This window comes from Ovis canadensis, chromosome 9 (assembly GCF_042477335.2).
Source record: "Ovis canadensis isolate MfBH-ARS-UI-01 breed Bighorn chromosome 9, ARS-UI_OviCan_v2, whole genome shotgun sequence".
Classification (NCBI taxonomy): Eukaryota; Metazoa; Chordata; class Mammalia; order Artiodactyla; family Bovidae; genus Ovis; species Ovis canadensis.
In genome coordinates this window covers 100,439,014-100,456,583 of record NC_091253.1, presented here as the reverse complement: position 1 = coordinate 100,456,583, position 17,570 = coordinate 100,439,014, and the positions used below count along the sequence as shown (strand labels likewise).

The following is a 17,570-nucleotide window of genomic DNA, read 5'->3' as shown; positions in this document are numbered from 1 at the left end:
GCCAGCGCGCAGTGCGTCACTTCCGGCCATTTAAAGGCGGGCCCCGCCCCCGGCGCGCCGGCTCGCGCTCGCACCCCGCCCCCGGTCGCAGCCCCCTCTTCACGGCCCAGGGCTTGGGGAGGGGAGGGAAGGGGTGGAGGCCTCAGGTGGGTGGGCGCCGCGCACCTGTAGCTGCCAGGAGCCCGCGACCCCTCGTCCCGCCCTCGGCGGGCGGCGACGGCCGCGGCCGCCGCGGGTCCGGCCCTGCAGGTGGTGGAGCGCGGGGACGCGATGGCGGCGGCCGAGCCCGCGAGCTGCGCGCCGCCCGGGGCCGGCAGCAGCCGGCACGAGAAGAGCCTGGGGCTGCTCACCGCCAAGTTCGTGTCGCTGCTGCAGGAGGCCAAGGACGGCGTGCTGGACCTCAAGGCGGTGAGCGCGGGCCGCGGTCTCAGGAGGAGGAAGGGCGGGCCGCTGGGTGAGGGGCGCGGGGCGTGAGCAGGGGCCGCGCCGCCGACAAAGAGCCGCGGCGCCCGCGTGGCGTTCCCCTCAGCGCGCGGGGCCTGAGCCGGGGCGCCCTGGGGGTCTCCGCTGGTGCGGACTGGCGGCTGTTGTAGGCGATTCCTGTGAGGGCGTCTGTCGGTTATTGAAAACACGCAAGCAGGCAAAACCCGAGTTTGCCACCTCTTCTGGATGAAACAAAACGTGAACTCTACAGTCCTCCTCTTAAAATAAGAATAGTAAATAAAAGCGCCTTTCCCTCTTAAACTTATTGTCACAATCCTGGTGACTAAGAGGGATGTTTGATTTGTGAGTTAATTTGGTATCTGAAGCAAGCAAGCGAAACCGGTGTTTGCCGCCTCTTCTGAATGAAACAAAAAAGTCAACTCTTCAGTCCTCCTCTTAATAATAGTAAATAAAAACTCCTCTTTCACACTTTTCACAATCCTGATGACTGAGAGGTATGTTTGATTTGTGAGTTAATTTGGTATCTGAAGCAAGCAAACAAAACCCGAGTTTGCCACCTCTTCTGGATGAAACAAAAACGAAGTGAACTCTTCAGTCCTCCTCTTAAAATAATAATAGTAAATAAAAACACCTCTGGCTCTTACACTTCTTTTCATAACCCTGATGACTAGGGTATGTTTGATTTTCGACTTAATATGGTATCTGATACACATGTATAAAAGTGAGACTTGCCATCACACGACGAGGGGATGTTTTATAACTTCCACCAAAAGAGATGGAAGCGCCGCGTAAACTCTCCATCACGGTTTCCCGAGACCGTGTGCTTGGTCTGTTACTACAGTTTCAGAATTTTCAAACAACAACATGCATCAAAAGCTGTTCTGTTAAACAAAGTGACTTAACCGTTCCAGGCCGGATTTGGAAGGATTCCACACAGCTGAGGAGCAAGAGAATGTGATCACTTGAATTAAAATTCAGCCAGCACACCCAGTTTAAGAACTAAAGCTTTAAGAACAAAGGAAAATTTAATGAGTCAGTAAGCATCGCAGGCCTTTCCTAGTCATTACCCCTGAATCTGGTCTGACACGGGGGATTGGGCCTAGCCCCTAAGGGAGTGCTGGGACAACCTTACCTCCCTTGAAGGCTGCAGTTATCAAGACTGTGCTGAAAGGAGGCTGCAGCATCTGAGCAGAGAGGGTCTTCTAGTTCTCCCTGACCTGAAACTCAAAAAAAAGAGGCCAACTTGATGGCCCCTGCTAGGAGCCCTCCTCTCAGGTTGCCCTGAGAGGTGAGGTGTGTTTGGAATGTTCTCTCCATCTCCTTGGTGTAGTAGGTGTTCAGTAAGTGATTGTTGAGTTATCTGAATTGTTCTACTTTATACAAACAAGGCGTAATGCACAAATTTTGCATTTTTGGAAGTGATTTCTAGTCTTTTTTATTTGGAAGTGTTATTTCTAGAATTTTCCTACACCTTTTGGAGATTCTGGTCCTTTTCTTCCCTGTCCCCTACCCCCAGCTCTTTCTTCCATACTTCTCTCCCTCCCTAAAAGTGGTTTACAGCATATATAATAGTTATGAACTAAATTGGATTCTCTTTAAAGAATGTCACAGTAAGTCGTGAGGTCATCGATGAAAGCCAGGGATGTTACACAACACAGCTTGCAAACTGCTATTCAGGATCTAGAAATTCAGTTGTAGCCTGTGACTTCAGAGCGGAATCAGGAGAATTTGGGGTTTTCCAGATGAAACTGAGCTCTAAAGGGCTGACTGTGAGGGCTTCTACAACTTGCCTTGGAATAGGATGGAACTTTGCCCTTGCTTTTCTCTCAATTTTTTGTGTTCTTCCTGTTTCATCTGTGGTCATATTTTGCTGTCCAGAAGTCAAAAAGGCAGTGAGCGGGAAGTGGAGTTTTAATATTTCATAACAACTTTGTTTCATTCATCCTGAAACTTTCCTAAAAGTTCAAAGGTTTCTGCAGTAACAGTAGGTCTCATTATATTAATGACTTTTTACTTGTAGAGAGCAGTTTGAAAAACCAGTAATCTTTTTTACATATGTATGAATATGTTTGTAAATTTCACTTATTCACTTTTGCTTATATATGTGTAAAATCTTATATTAAAAAAATCATATACTGAAATCTTTCCAAAGATGTTTTTTACTGTGCACCATTGTAAAAGATCATAACGACTTTTGATGATACATGTTGAAGATGGATTAACTCTGATAAGTTTCTCTAATTTGAAATTAATTATAAAATCATTTTATATTCTTAGTTGGGAGTGGTGTATTTCTTACATTCTTACTCGGAAGTGGTTTATTTCAACCTTATACACTTGATATTTTTTAAGAGCAATTAATGAAAGATTTCTGTGAATATCATGAATATAAAAAATATTAATTTTTACTTGCATGTGTATTTAACCAAGTGTCTTAGATATCCATAAAATATCCACACCAGGTACATGCTATTTTTTTCCTAACTTAGGACATATACTACTGAAAAATAAGAACATAATGCTGTATCTTAGTGATAACTTTCTTCTTAGTAATTTAACTAATTGAGGACATAGCTTAACAAAGCAAACACATTCTAATAAAGATAATCTAGTATAATTTAACCATAAGGAAGGAATGGAAACACCTTTGAAGTAGTTTAAGATATTTTTATTCAGTATCTTCCTCCTACACCCCCACCGCATAGCCTCATTTACAACAGTGGGAGTGGGGTAGTTACTCTGTTTATTCCAGTGAGATGACAAATTACATCATGGGCCTCTCCATTTATGCAGTTTGTCAATTTATGCTGTTAGTAGTTGGCATTTATTGCAAGTTTAGTATATGCCAGGCATTTTACACATGCTAACTCGTGTTATCCTCCTAACTTTAAATTTGGGCTAATCATCCCCACTTCACAGATGAGAAAGCTGGTAGGTTAAGTAACTTGCCTAATGTCACACAGTAGAGAGTGACAGCTGTGACTTGAAACTAGACCATTTTTTTCTTATTTTCTAGGCTATATGGCCTTTCAGTACTCCTAAAAAAGTTAATTTCTTATTTACGTTTTTCATCTGTGTAAGGGCATGGAATCTTTCTTTAAAGAAAAATACGTGATTATTTTTATTATACTTCTACTCATGATAGAAGAGAAAGGATTAATCTCCTGCATTGAAAATGAAGATATTGATGGCAAATTCTATAATATATCATAAATTAAACTAGTCCTATTTGTCTAGAACTAAGAATTTAAGTAAGTTAAGATAGTTATGACTGTCTATATGTTGTTGTAAAAATTCCTATTATAACTAGGTTTTCATATTTGCCATTTTGATGCCATATTCAAGTTTTTAAAGTATGCTTGATTGCTTATCTTTTTTATTATAATGTTAAAGTTATCAGTTGCCTGAATCATACCTGGATTCATATGATAAAATATTTATGGTGTTTCTTATCTCACAGGTCCTTGACTCACAGCCATTTATGATTAGCTGATTAATACACATCCTGCAAGAAACACATGATTTAATCTAAGGCCTCAGTTTGTGACACTGAGCAAAGATGTGATGTTAGAGAATAAAGCAAGGATTATCCTAGGGAGAGAGATTTAGATGGAACAGCCAGAACTTTAGTATGTGCTTAAATCTTCACAGGACAATTTAACTTGTGAGTATATACCCCAAATAATTGAAAACAGTGTCTTGAACATATACCTATATACTATATTCATAGCAGCATAATTCACAATAGCCTAAACGTGGACACAACCCATCCACAAATGAATTAGATAAGCAAAATGTGCTAATATATACATATAATGGAAGGTTATGTGACCTTAAAAAGGAAGAGATTTCTGACACATGCATAGATGAACCTTTAATACCTTCAGTTCAGTTCAGTCGCTCAGTCATGTCTGACTCTTTGCGACCCCATGAATCACAGCACGCCAGGCCTCCCTGTCTATCACCAACTTCTGGAGTTTACCAAAACTCATGTCCATGAAGTCGGTGATACCATCCAGCCATCTTATCCTCTATCGTCCCCTTCTCCTCCTGCCCCCAATCCCTCCCAGCATCAGAGTCTTTTCCAGTGAGTCAACTCTTGGCATGAGGTAGCCATAGTATTCGAGTTTCAGCTTTAGCATCAGTCCTTCCAAAGAACACCCAGGGCTGATCTCCTTCAGAATGGACTGGTTGGATCTCCTTGCAGTCCAAGGGACTCTCAAGAGTCTTCTCCAACACCACAGTTCAAAAGCATCAACTCTTTGGCGCTCAGCCTTCTTCACAGTCCAACTCTCACATCCATACATGACTACTGGAAAAACCATAGCCTTGACTAGACGGACCTTTGTTGGCAAAGTAACGTCTCTGCTTTTGAATATGCTATCTAGGTTGGTCATAACTTTCCTTCCAAGGAGTAAGCATCTTTTAATTTCATGGCTGCAGTCACCATCTGCAGTGATTTTCAGTTCAGTTCAGTTCAGTCGCTCAGTCATGTCTGACTCTTTGTGACCCTAGGAATCGCAGCACACCATGCCTCCCTGTCCATCACCAACTCCCAGAGTTCACTCAGACTCACATCCATCTAGTCAGTGATACCATCCAGCCATCTCATCCTCTGTCATCCCCTTCTCCTCCTGCCCCCAATCCCTCCCAGCATCAGAGTCTTTTTCACTGAGTCAGCTGTTTGCATGAGGTGGCCAAAGTACTGGAATTTCAGCTTTAGCATCCTTCCAAAGAACACCCAGGGCTGATCTTCAGAATGGACTGGTTGGGTCTCCTTGCAGTCCAAGGGGCTCTCTAGAGTCTTCTCCAACACCACAGTTCAAAAGCATCAATTCTATAGTGCTCAGCTTTCTTCACAGTCCAACTCTCACATCCATACATGACCACTGGAAAAACCATAGCAGTGATTTTGGAGCCCCCAAAATAAAGTCTGACACTGTTTCCCCATCTATTTGCCATGAAGTGATGGGACCAGATGCCATGATCTTAGTTTTCTGAATGTTGAGCTTTAAGCCAACTTTTTCACTCCTCTCTTTCACTTTCATCAAGAGGCTCTTTAATTCTTCACTTTCTGCCTGTAAGTGTGGTGTCACCTACATATCTGAGGTTATTGATATTTCTCCCGGCAATTGATTCCAGCTTGTCCTTCTTCCAGCTCAGCGTTTCTCATGATGTACTCTGTGTACAAGTTAAATAAGCACAAGCCTCTAGACCAGCCTTAACTACCAGGACACAGATACCAGAAGTAAGAAAACTAAAGTCCGAAAGCCTGCAGGTTGAGTCCGCACATGCAGGCTAGACACTTTCCCCAATTTGTTACACCTTTTTATAGCTGCAGTGGTAACTTTTATTTTCTCAAATTGTAAACATAAATTTTGAGAGCCTCAATTTAGAGTTGTTGTCAAGAACTCACCATTGTTATAGGTAGGTATATAAGTTGATTCTAGGTTTCTTCCATTTCATTCAGTAAATATGAGTTAACCGGTTTGCACCCTGGCCCCTTGCTTAGTAGCTTTAACTAGATGGACCTTTGTTGGCAAAGTAATGTCTCTGCTTTTTAATATGCTATCTAGGTTGGTCATAACTTTCCTTTAATACCTTAGCTAGTCACAAAAAGACAAATGCTGTATGATACCACTTACATGAAGTGATCGGAGTAGTCAAGTTCATAGAGACAGAATGCAGAGTTGTTGTTGCTAGGGGAGGGGAGAATGGGAAGTTTTTACTTCGTGGATGTTTTAGGGCTCAGTTGTGCTCTCTCAAAATCTCTCTGTAAAAGTCTTTACCCCAGGTATATTAGAATGTGAATGTATTTGGAGATGGGTCTTTGAAGAGATGATTCTGTTAAAATGAGGCCATTAGAGTGAGTACATAGCCAATCTGACTGGTGCCCATGTGAGAAGAGGCAGTCTGGACCCACAGGCACTGGGGACGCCCAGACAGAGGGAAGCGCGGATGAGGACACGGCGAGGAACACCATCTGCAAGCCAAGGAGAGAGACGTCAGAAGAAATCAAGCCCGCCCACGCCTTGATCTTGGACTTCAAGCCTCTGGGACTGTGACAAAATTAATTTCTTGTGTTTGAACAACCCAGCCTGTGGTATTTTTATTATGCAGCCCTAGCAAACTAGTAGTGTGGGTGTAGAGTTTCAGTTGTGCAACATGAGAAGAACTCTGGAGAACTGATTGCACAGCAGTGTGAAGGTACTTAAAACTACTAAACTGTACACTTGAACAAGGGTTAAGATGCTAATTTTCAGTTCAGTTCAGTTGCTCAGTCCTGTCCTACTCTGCGAACCCATGAATCGCAGCATGCCAGGCCTCCCTGTCCATCACCAACTCCCAGAGTTCACTCAGACTCACGTCCATTGAGTCGGTGAGGCCATCCAGCCATCTCATCCTCGTTAATCCCCTTCTCCTCCTGCCCCCAATCCCTCCCAGCATCAGAGTCTTATTTCCAATGAGTCAACTCTTCGCATGAGGTGGCCAAAGTATTGGAATTTCAGCTTTAGCATCATTCCTTCCAAAGAACAGCCAGGACTGATCTCCTTTAGGATGGACTGGTTGGACCTCCTTGTAGTCCAAGGGACTCTCAAGAGTCTTCTCCAACACCACAGTTCAAAAGCATCAATTCTTTGGCACTCAGCTTTCTTCACAGTCCAACTCTCACATCCATACATGACCACTGGAAAAACCATAGCCTTGACTAGATGGACCTTTGTTGGCAAAGTAATGTCTCTGCTTTTGAATATGCTATCTAGGTTGGTCATAACTTTCCTTCCAAGGAGTAAGCATCTTTTAATTTCATGGCTGCAGTCACCGTCTGCAGTGATTTTGGAGCCCCCCAAAATAAAGTCTGACACTATTTCCACTGTTTCCCCATCTATTTCCCATGAAGTGATGGGACCAGATGCCATGATCTTAGTTTTCTAAATGTTGAGCTTTAAGCCAGCTTTTTCACTCTCCTCTTTCACTTTCATCAACAGGCTCTTTAGTTCCTCTTCACTTTCTGCCCATAAGGGTGGCGTCATCTGCATATCTGAGGTTATTGATATTTCTCCCGGCAATCTTGATTCCAGCTTGTGCTTCTTCCAACCCAGCATTCATTCCAATGCCAAAGAAAGGCAATGCCGAAGAATGCTCAGACTACTGCACAACTGCACTCATCTCACACGCTAGTAAAGGAATGCTCAAAATTCGCCAAGCCAGGCTTCAGCAGTATGTGAACCATGAACTTCCAGATGTTCAAGCTGGTTTTAGAAAAAGCAGAGGAACTAGAGATCAAATTGCCAACATTCACTGGATCATGGAAAAAGCAAGAGAGTTCCAGAAAAACATCTATTTCTGCTTTATTGACTATGCCAAAGCCTTTGACTATGTGGATCACAACAAACTGGAAAATTCTGAAAGAGATGAGAATACCAGACCACCTGACCTGCCTCTTGAGAAACCTATACGCAGGTCGGGAAGTAACATTTAGAACTGGACATGGAACAACAGACTGGTTCCAGATAGGAAAAGGAGTACATCAAGGCTGTATATGGTCACCCTGCTTATTTAACTTATATGCAGAGTACACATGGTTACTAATAGCTAATACTAAGTGACTGGCACTAGACCAGGTGCTTTACTTTTAACAATACATTTCATCCATGTAACAAAACCATAAATGAGTTATTATACTTGCATTTTGCTCATTAGGAGATTGAGGTTTAATGAGGTTAATTGGCTACAACCAGTATCCACAGAAAAGGAGGTAAGAACCCAGATAATCTGATATCAGACCTGCCTACCTCCAAAGTTTTTGTGTAATGTGCAGAACAACTTTTTTTAGAGAACAAGAAAATACACACAAAAAGAGAAACCAACGGTCTCATTTTCCAGTTCTGGACAGGCTTACAGCTAAAAGAGTACTAAGAGTTCTGCCGCTTGTCTACAGTGTTCTTGGCCGTGTCCCGTATCCTTTCTGTCTTACCGTTAAGGTGGAAGTAGGAAGGAGGCACGAGCCGTCCTAAGTGGTGGCAGTAGTTGTGAACTGAGAGGCATCAGGCAGATTTTCAGTTCAGTTCAGTCACTCAGTTGTGTCTAACTCTGTGACCCCATGGACTGCAGCACACCAGGCCTCCCTGTCCATCACCAACACCCAGAGCTTGCTCATACTCATGTCCAGTGAGTCATTGATGCCATCCATCCATCTCATCCTTTGTGGTCCCCTTCTCCTCCCGCCTTTGATCTTTCCCAGCATCAGGGTCTTTTCCAATGAGTTAGTTCTTTGCATCAGGTAGCCAAAGTATTGGAGTTTCAGCTTCAACATCAATCCTTCCAATGAGCATTTAGGACTCCTTTAGGATGGACTGGTTAGATCTCCTTGCAATCCAAGGGACTCTCAAGAGTCTCCTCCAACACCACAGTTCAAAAGCATCAGTTCTTTGGTGCTCAGTTTTCTTGATAGTCCAACTCTCACATCCATATGTGACTACTGGAAAAACCATAGCTTTGACTAGACGGACCTTTGGCAGATTTTATCTTTGTGCAAAACAATAGGCTCTCCACCCCAACGCTTCAAGAAAGTTGGAGGCCTTGAAAGGGATTATACCGACTTTCTCAGTGTGTAGACAAAAGGTCAAATGCATCAGCATCTCCTGTATCTTTAAAGAAAATAGATTCTAACATCGGACCTAGGAAATCAGATCCTGTAGGGCTAGAGAAGGAGCCTAGGAATTGGTATTTTTAAATAGATACCCCCAAGTGGTTTTGATACATACTGACATCTGAGAACCATGGAATGAACTCTCCTGCCGCCTCTTTTCTGCCTTATTCATGAATCAGAAAGCACTGTTCTGGTAGTTCAGTTCAATTCAGTCACTCAGTTGTGTCCGACTCCTTGCGACCCCATGAATTGCGGCATGACAGGCCTCCCTGTCCATCACCAACTCCTGGAGTTCACTCAGACTCCTGTCCATCGAGTCAGTTCTGGTAGTAGAAGGAGTTAAATGTCGGAACATAATTGACCCTTTAGGAGCTCACTAAAACTGATGAGAGCTACTCTTGGGGAAATGTTGGAGGCTACGGATGGAAGAAATTGCTCTTTTATATGCTCTGGAATAGTCTGCTTATGTCTGAATAGCAGCATATTGTAGCCAGGTTTGATCCCTGGGTTGGGAAGATCCCCTGGAGTGGGAGGGCATCTAGGAAAATTACAAGATTTAAAATTTTATATTGTTAAAAAGAACAAGATTGGCATAATTGTGGCTGATCATCATTTGTGTTCCAGGGGACTGAGCAGTGGATGAAGTGATGCTCACATGATGCAAGGCCCTCCGTCACTGGGGAAGATTCTCTCCTTGACTGGAAACTGTGTAGGCACAACTGGAGACATGTTAGGTATATTCTTGTCTAGGGGAAGAGTCAGAGGAGGCAATGGCCCCCCACTCCAGTCCTCCTGCCTGGAAAATCCCATGGACAGAGGAGCCTGGTGGGCTGCAGTCCATGGGGTCGCGAGGAGTCGGACATGACTGAGCGACTTCCCTTTCACTTTTCACTTTCATGCATTGGAGAAGGAAATGGCAACCCACTCCAGTGTCCTTGCCTGGAGAATCCCAGGGATGGGGGAGCCTGGTGGGCTGCCATCTATGGGGTCGCAAAGAGTCAGACACAACTGAAGTGACTTAGCAGCAGCAGCAGCAGGGGAAGAGTAAGAAGGATTTAGTTGAGACCCTCAGTTAACAGAGATTTCGTTAGCAGAGTGCCCAAGTATTGAGCTTTTGCTAATTTTATGCATCATTTTCTTTTTAGCAACATCTTGTTACATTTTTAAAGGTAGCATTGCTGTTGTTCAGTGGCTAAGTTGTGTCCAACTCTTTTGTGGCCCCATAGACTGTAGCCTGACAGGCTCCTCTGTCCATGGGATTTTCCAGGCAAGAATACTGGAGTGGGTTGCCATTTCCTTCTTCAAAAGGTAACTTAACAGACTAGAGACACACTTTGAATTACTAGTTCACAGGGGAAAAAATAACAGAGAAAGCTGTGAAAAGGATAAAAAGATAAAATGCATGAAAGCATAATACACAGAAAATATCAAATGAGTAATAATTGAAACCTACTAGTTTCTCCAGTATGTGAATGTATCCAGTTCCTTTCTCCTTAGTAAGGTGGTTTAGATGGAAAAAATTCAGGCATCTGTTGTCTAAAAGAAAAGCACCAACAAAGGAATCAAAAATTTTTAATTGCAGTATACCAGGCAAAGAGAAATCCGGAGTGAAGGGACTAATTTCCAGAGAAAGTCTACCTTAATATCAGGTGCACTCAATGGTATAAACTGATAGAGATCATAATCCAAAGGTGAATCGTAAAAGTCATTGTTTAAATAGTGCATAGCAACATGGATCACACGTGCATTTGTCTGGACGTGTGTTCTATATTATTCTTTAGTATGGTAAATTTGGGTATGGCAAATATTTCTTATAAATATATTTCTTTTAGATTTTGCCATTTAAGACGAAATTTCCCCGATTATTAGTTCATGGATCTCCCTTTCTGTCTTAAACTTAATATGTTTGTACAAGGGAGGTTTACCTTTTTAAAGTTATCTGTTGAAATAGCATATAAATAGTGGAAAACTTGGGAAAAAATGAATATAGTCCAGAATAAAAACTATCCAGTACACCACTACCCGAAGAGAGCCACTATTTTCAATTTTCAGTATTTCCCCAGTTTGTTACACAACTGAGGTATTAACCTTTATTTTCTCAAATTGTAAACATAAATTTTGAGAGCCTCAATTTAGAGTTGTCATCAAGAACTCACCATTCTTATAGGTTGGTATATAAGTTGATTCTAGGTTTTTTCCGTTTCATTCAGTAAATACGAGTTAACCAGTGTTCACCCTGGCCCCTTCCTTAGTAGCTTGGAGCTTACAGCTGTGGGGCAGAGGGAGGGAGACGGGACCCTTCTCTGCTGGGAGCTGGACCCTTCTCAGGGCTCAGAGAGGTGTGGCCGCCCTGCTGAGCCTGGGACCACGACGGAGAGCCTCCAGGGGCCAGTGAGGGGCGAGCCGGCTCCACAGCCCTCAGAGACTCTGGTGCTGTTGTCACATATGAAGTGTGAGCATTTAAGGTCAGGTGGTTCTCCTTAGGGACTTCCCTGGTGGCTCAGACGGTAAAAGCATCTGCCTACAATGTGGGAGACATGGGTTCCATCCATGGGTTGGGAAGATCCGCTGGAGAAGGAAATGGCAACCCACTCCAGTACTCTTGCCTGGAAAATCTCATGGATGGAGGAGCCTGGTAGGCTACAGTCCATGGGGTCACAAAGAGTCAGACATGACTGAGTGACTTCACTTCACTTCTGTCTACCATCACTGGCCTGAAATCACAGATGTGAAAGAATGTGATTATAGTCACCATAAGCATCTAACAGATGGTTCTCTCCTTAGAGCAGCACCCAGCGCCTCAAGGACCCAGGCCCCTCCAGGCGTCTATCCCCACCCACCCACCTCCACCCCAGCCTCTTCCAGCACCCAGCCCTCCAGCCGTAGTCCTTCTGGGGCCTTGCCCTCTACTCCTGCCCTAGGGCTGCAAGAGCGGGCCTTCCCTTCTGCCTGGAGCAAATGTTTACACACACACACACTGCCCCTCCCCCTTCTGCCTGGAGCACATACACACCAACACACACATACACACAGGGCCCTCTTCCCTTCTGCCTGGAGTGCATTTTGACACGCACGCACTATCCCCACCCCACCTTGGCTGATGCTCTAAACCCGGTGGCCTCAGTTTAAATGTTTCCTTAGGTGCTGTGGTGGACAGAATAAGACTCCTGAAAGATGCCCATGGCTCAATGCCTGGGACCTGCGACTGTGCCGCGTGCTCAGCGGCTTCAGCCGTGTCTGACTGTGCGGCCCCGTGGACTGTAGCCACCAGATTCCTCTGTCCATGGGATTTCCCAGGCTAGAGTACTGGAGTGGGTTGCCATTTCCAAGGGAGCTTACCAACCCAGGGATCGAATCCACATCTGTTATGTCTCCTGCGTTGGCAGGCGGATTCTTTACCACTGAGCCACCAGGGAAGCCCCATGAATGTGTTCAGTTAAGGGAAATTAAAGTTGCTGATCAGCTGGTATTGTTAAGATGAGGAGATTTTCCTGAATTACGCAGTTAAGCCCACTGATAATTACCAGGGTTTTTAAAAGTGGAAGAGGTTTCCCTGGTGGCTCAGAGGTTAAAGTGTCTGCCTGTAATGCGGGAGACCCGGGTTCGATCCCTGGGTCAGGAAGATCCTCTGGAGAACGAAATGGCAGCCCACTCCGGTATTCTTGCCTGGAGAATCCCATGGATGGAGGAGCCTGGTAGGCTACACTCCATGGGGTCGCAAAGAGTCGGACACGACTGAGCAACTTCACTCACTTTCACTTAAAAGTGGAAGAGGGAGGCAGAAGAGATGGAGCCAGAGAAATGGCCGTGTGGAAACAACTCGGCCAGACCATTGCTGGAGGAGAGGGAAGTGAAGTCACTCAGTTGTGTCTGACCCTTGCAACCCCACAGACTGTAGCCCACCAGGCTCCTCTGTCCATGAGGTTCTCCAGGCAAGAATGCTGGAGTGGGTTGCCTTTTCCCTTTCCAGGGGATCTTCCAGACCCAGGGATTGAACCCGAGTTTTCTGCACTGCAGCCAGACTATTTACCATCTGAGCCCCCAGGGAAGCCCTGGAGGAGAGAAGCCATTGGTCAAGGAGTGCCACAGACTGGAAGACAAGGCAGGGTCTGCGCTAGAGCACCCCGAAGGACCACAGCTTCGCTGTGACTTGAACTCAGAGAGGCATGTTTGGACTTCTGTTTACAGAACTATATGATAATACATCTATGTTGAGTTCAGTTAAGTTCAGTCGCTCAGTCGTGTCTGACTCTTTGTGACCCCATGAATTGCAGCATGCCAGGCCTCCCTATCCATCACCCACTCGGATCTTACCCACACTCATGTCCATCAAGTCGGTGATGCCATCCAGCCGTCTCATCCTCTGTCGTCCCCTTCTCCTCCTGCCCCCAATCCCTCCCAGCATCAGAGTCTTTTCCAATGAGTCAACTCTTGGCATGAGGTGGCCAAAGTATTGGAGTTTCAGCTTTAGCATCAGTCCTTCCAATGAACACCTAGGACTGATCTCCTTTAGAATGGACTGGTTGGATCTCCTTGCAGTCCAAGGGACTCTTAAGAGTCTTCTCCAACACCACAGTTCAAAAGCATCAATTCTTTGGTGCTCAGTTTTCTTGATAGTCCAACTCTCACATCCATACATGACCACTGGAAAAACCATAGCCTTAACGAACCTTTGTTGGCAAAGTAATGTCTCTGCTTTTGAATATGCTATCTAGGTTGGTCATTACTTTCCTTCCAAGGAGTAAGCGTCTTTTCATTTCATGGCTGCAGTCACCATCTGCAGTGATGTTGGAGCCCAAAAAATAAAGTCTGACATTAGTGGTAATTTGGATAGCAGCAATAGCAGACTGGCTCAGATGTACTTTCTGGCTCTTTTCCTTTAATCTGAAGTGGCTGAAGTTAGTTCCTGTTTATCCTCTTTCTCAGTTACCTGTTCTTTTCCTTAATACCCTTTATCACAAATGGGGTTGATTCTTTCTTTCTTTATTTGCCTGTGGTTCCCTTCTAGACCAAGTGCCCTGTGAGGTGAGGGACTGTGTACACACAGTACCAGTACACACAGGACATGGACTGATCCAGCCAGTCTGTCATCAGCTTCCAACAAATAGAATGGATGTGATCAAATTTGACTTAGGTGAAAAGGCATTCCCAGCAGGGTATTAAGTGCCAAAGGCCAGTGAAAGAGATGGTGCATTTAAGAAGCTATAAATCAGATGACTATTTAGAGAATGTGGTTGTCATTTAGGCATGATTATAGGCCTGAACTAAGGTAGTTCAGTTCAGTCGCTCAGTTGTGTCCAACTCTTTGCGACCCCCTCAACCACAGCACGCTAGGCCTCCCTGTCCATCACCAACTCCCGGAGCTTATCCAAACACGTCCATTGAGTCAGTGATGGCATCCAACCATTTCATCCTCTGTAGTTCCCTTCTCCTCCTGCCTTCAGTCTTTCCCAGCATCAGGGTCTTTTCAAATGGGTTAGCTCTAGAGGCAGTGGAAATATAAAGAAGTGAAGAAATATTTAGTTTTAGAAGGGACAGAACTTGGATGCTGAGTCTAGGCAAAAGATTGCCGAGTAATGGCATGGTCATCAGAGTGGATGGTGGTCATTTTCACTTAGAGGTTACAAAAAGAGAAAAGGAATTTGGAGGAAAGGGAAGTTCAGTTCTAGGCTTGTGTGAGATGCCTGCAGGCCATCCTTGAGTGGATATTTGGCGACCTGTGGGATTTATGAATCTGGAGCCCACAAAGAGACCAGGGTTACCAGTTTGATTTGGAAATGATTGGTTTATGAGGTTTAGAGTGGACAGAGAAATAAGTGAAATTCTGGGAAACACTCACAGCCCAGAAGCAGCAGAGAAAAAGGAGACTTGAGAGAAAACAGCCTGAGACCGAGGAGGAAATAAACCTGTGGACTGAAGGCAGCAAGGCCAGGGAACAGTGTTTGAGGAAAGAGGGAAGCAGAGTCAAGTGCTTTGGAGGATACAAGACTTTGTAGTATCCATTGGATTTAGCAACATATGTCCAGGAAACATTTTTGGCATTTAGACATTTTGAATGGTTTCTGCTTATGATAATCTAAACAATGACTAGACAATGAGTAGATCAAAAGGTATTAAAAATGCAAAACACTTTGATGGCTGTTGCCAAACTGCTTTACAAAACAATGATACTTACAGTCTGCTAGATACTTACAGTCTACTGGAAGTGTATAATCATGACCAGGAACTCTCACCACATCAGGAACAGCCCAGTGGCTAAAAGGTCAGCCCACCAGACTCCTCTGTCCATGGGCATTCTCCAGGCAAGAATACTGGAATGGCTTGCCATGCCCTCCTCCAGGGGATCCTCCCGACCCAGGGATTGAACACAGGTCTCCTGCACTGCAGGCAGATTCTTTACCGTCTGAGGCACCAGGGAAGCCTACATCCTGACTTTATTTACCATGTTCAGTGGCCTTGGGCAAGTTACTGAGTTTACTTTCTGCTTTCACAAAAATGGTGAAAATGGTTGTTATACAAATGGCTAAAGGGAGTTCTACGTTTAAAACACTGAAAGTGCCCAGCACATTGTAAGTGCTGTTTCCAAGTAGATAACTGGGGGTATTCTGATGTTTTCATATTCTGGAGATTTGAAAGGTGATGAATGATAATATCTCTGCTTTTTTTTTTCATCAGCTTTATAAAGGTATGATTTCCACTCATTCAGTTCAGTTCAGTCACTCCCTCGTGTCTGACTCTTTGCTCCCATTCTAAGTGTATGATACAATGAGTCTGACAAAGGCTTGTACCTGTAACCACCACCACAGCCAGGTGTAGAGAATGTCCATCACCCCAAACAGCTCCCTTTGCCTTCTCCCAGCCACACCCCAACCTCCACACCCCACTGAGGACCATCGCTCCGTTTTCTTTTCCATGGATTAAAACTCAGAGCTTCACAGGAATGCGCTCACACAGGATGCGCTCCGGCTTGAGCTGCGTTCCTCACGCCTGTGGTTACCTGTATCAGTAGTTCATTTCTCTCTGTCCCTGAGTGGTATTTAGTTTTGTAGCTATACTTTGGGCTTTTATTCAGGTACAAGTCTTTTGTGTAGAGGTGTATTTTCATTGTTTCAATTTGCATTTCTTTATTCTTTTGTTGACTTTTTAAAAGTTTTGAAAACTTTTTTAAGGCTGTTAATTTGGGGGTGTGAAATGTGTCTTTTGCCTGTTTTAATTTGTGGTTTTAATGCTTTCTTATATGTGAGTTTTAATTATTGAAATACTCAAATCTTTATCTTTTCATTTTAATTTCTTCTATAGATTTGACATTTAGAAGTTTTTGATGAAGGAAATTTTTGATGTTTTGATGCATATACGTGTGTGTGTGTGTGTGTTTGAGACAGATACCCAGTTATTTGGGGGTGGGGGTTAATCAGACTTCAGAATAGGCTGCTGGTCACAGTTACGAAGGAAACTGATATGAAAATGGAGTGTAACTCAGCCATTGGTCACATGCAGGGTAATCCCTTTGAGATATTTAGGTTCATTTTAAAATCCGACTAGTGTATCCTTGAATGTGACAAGTCCAGGTACTCTGAAACCATTGTTTATCCTTTACATAATAAGATTTTTGTCCATAGCAGGAGTTTTCTGATTAGCTGAGGGTTTATGTCTATTAATAATGTTTCTTATAGAAGAACATTTAACCATTTTGGTTTGAAAAATTTCCAAAACCCATTACATGTCTGCAATTTAAAGCTGAAAAGACTGCGCTTAGTTTTAGTGTAACTCAAATTAGTCACGATGAATATTATTCTTTGTATCCTTTAGAGGTGATAACCCCGAAGCTTTTCTAAGTCTGGTGGATTATTGCTGTGTCCAATGGCCTCAGCTTTGTCTGCTTTGTGAGTTTTTTTATCCTTTCTATAATTTCTGCCACATCCTTTGATGGTTGTTGCGGTTCCTCACCAGTGTCCTGGATGGTACTTCATTTTCTTGTGCACATTGACATTAAATAGCCCCACCATTAGGAATCATAGAAAAGGAATAAATAGGATCCAAATGAGTGAACTCTTTTTGAGTAGTAAAATACAGGTTTTTGCTTCTACAGAAGCCTGCCCTTCTACTTCATTGTGCTTGACTGTGTTCTGAAGTGTTAAAGTTGCGGATAAATAAAGATGATCTTTACATTCCATGATACGTTTTTCAGAGGTCAGTGTCTTCTTACTATAAGTGAGAAACTGGATCAATAATAGTCGTAATGACTAACACAGTGTGATACTTGTGCAAGGCACTCTCCTGAGTATTTTGGATATACTCATTTAATCTCCTCAACATCTTAACTGCTATCTCACAGCTTAGCCCATGTCCCTGACTTCTTTGCCACTTCTATGGTTCCTAACTTCTAACCATTAGTTCAGTCGCTCAGTCATGTCCGACTCTGCGACCCCATGGACTGCAGCACGCCATGCCTCCCTGTCCATTACCAACTCCT

General features: G+C 43.9%; 1 protein-coding gene across 2 annotated transcripts in view; it reads left to right on the top strand.

Moving 5' to 3' along the window:
• E2F5 (E2F transcription factor 5) overlaps positions 1-17,570 on the top strand; it is a 33,369-nt gene continuing 15,799 nt past the window's right edge. The window contains exon 1 of one of the 2 annotated variants that reach the window (XM_069600691.1): positions 1-408. In XM_069600691.1, the coding sequence (XP_069456792.1) occupies positions 271-408 (138 nt within the window). In that variant the 5' untranslated portion in view covers positions 1-270. The remainder of the gene's footprint in view (positions 409-17,570) is intronic. The other variant, XM_069600692.1, reaches the window with a different exon arrangement.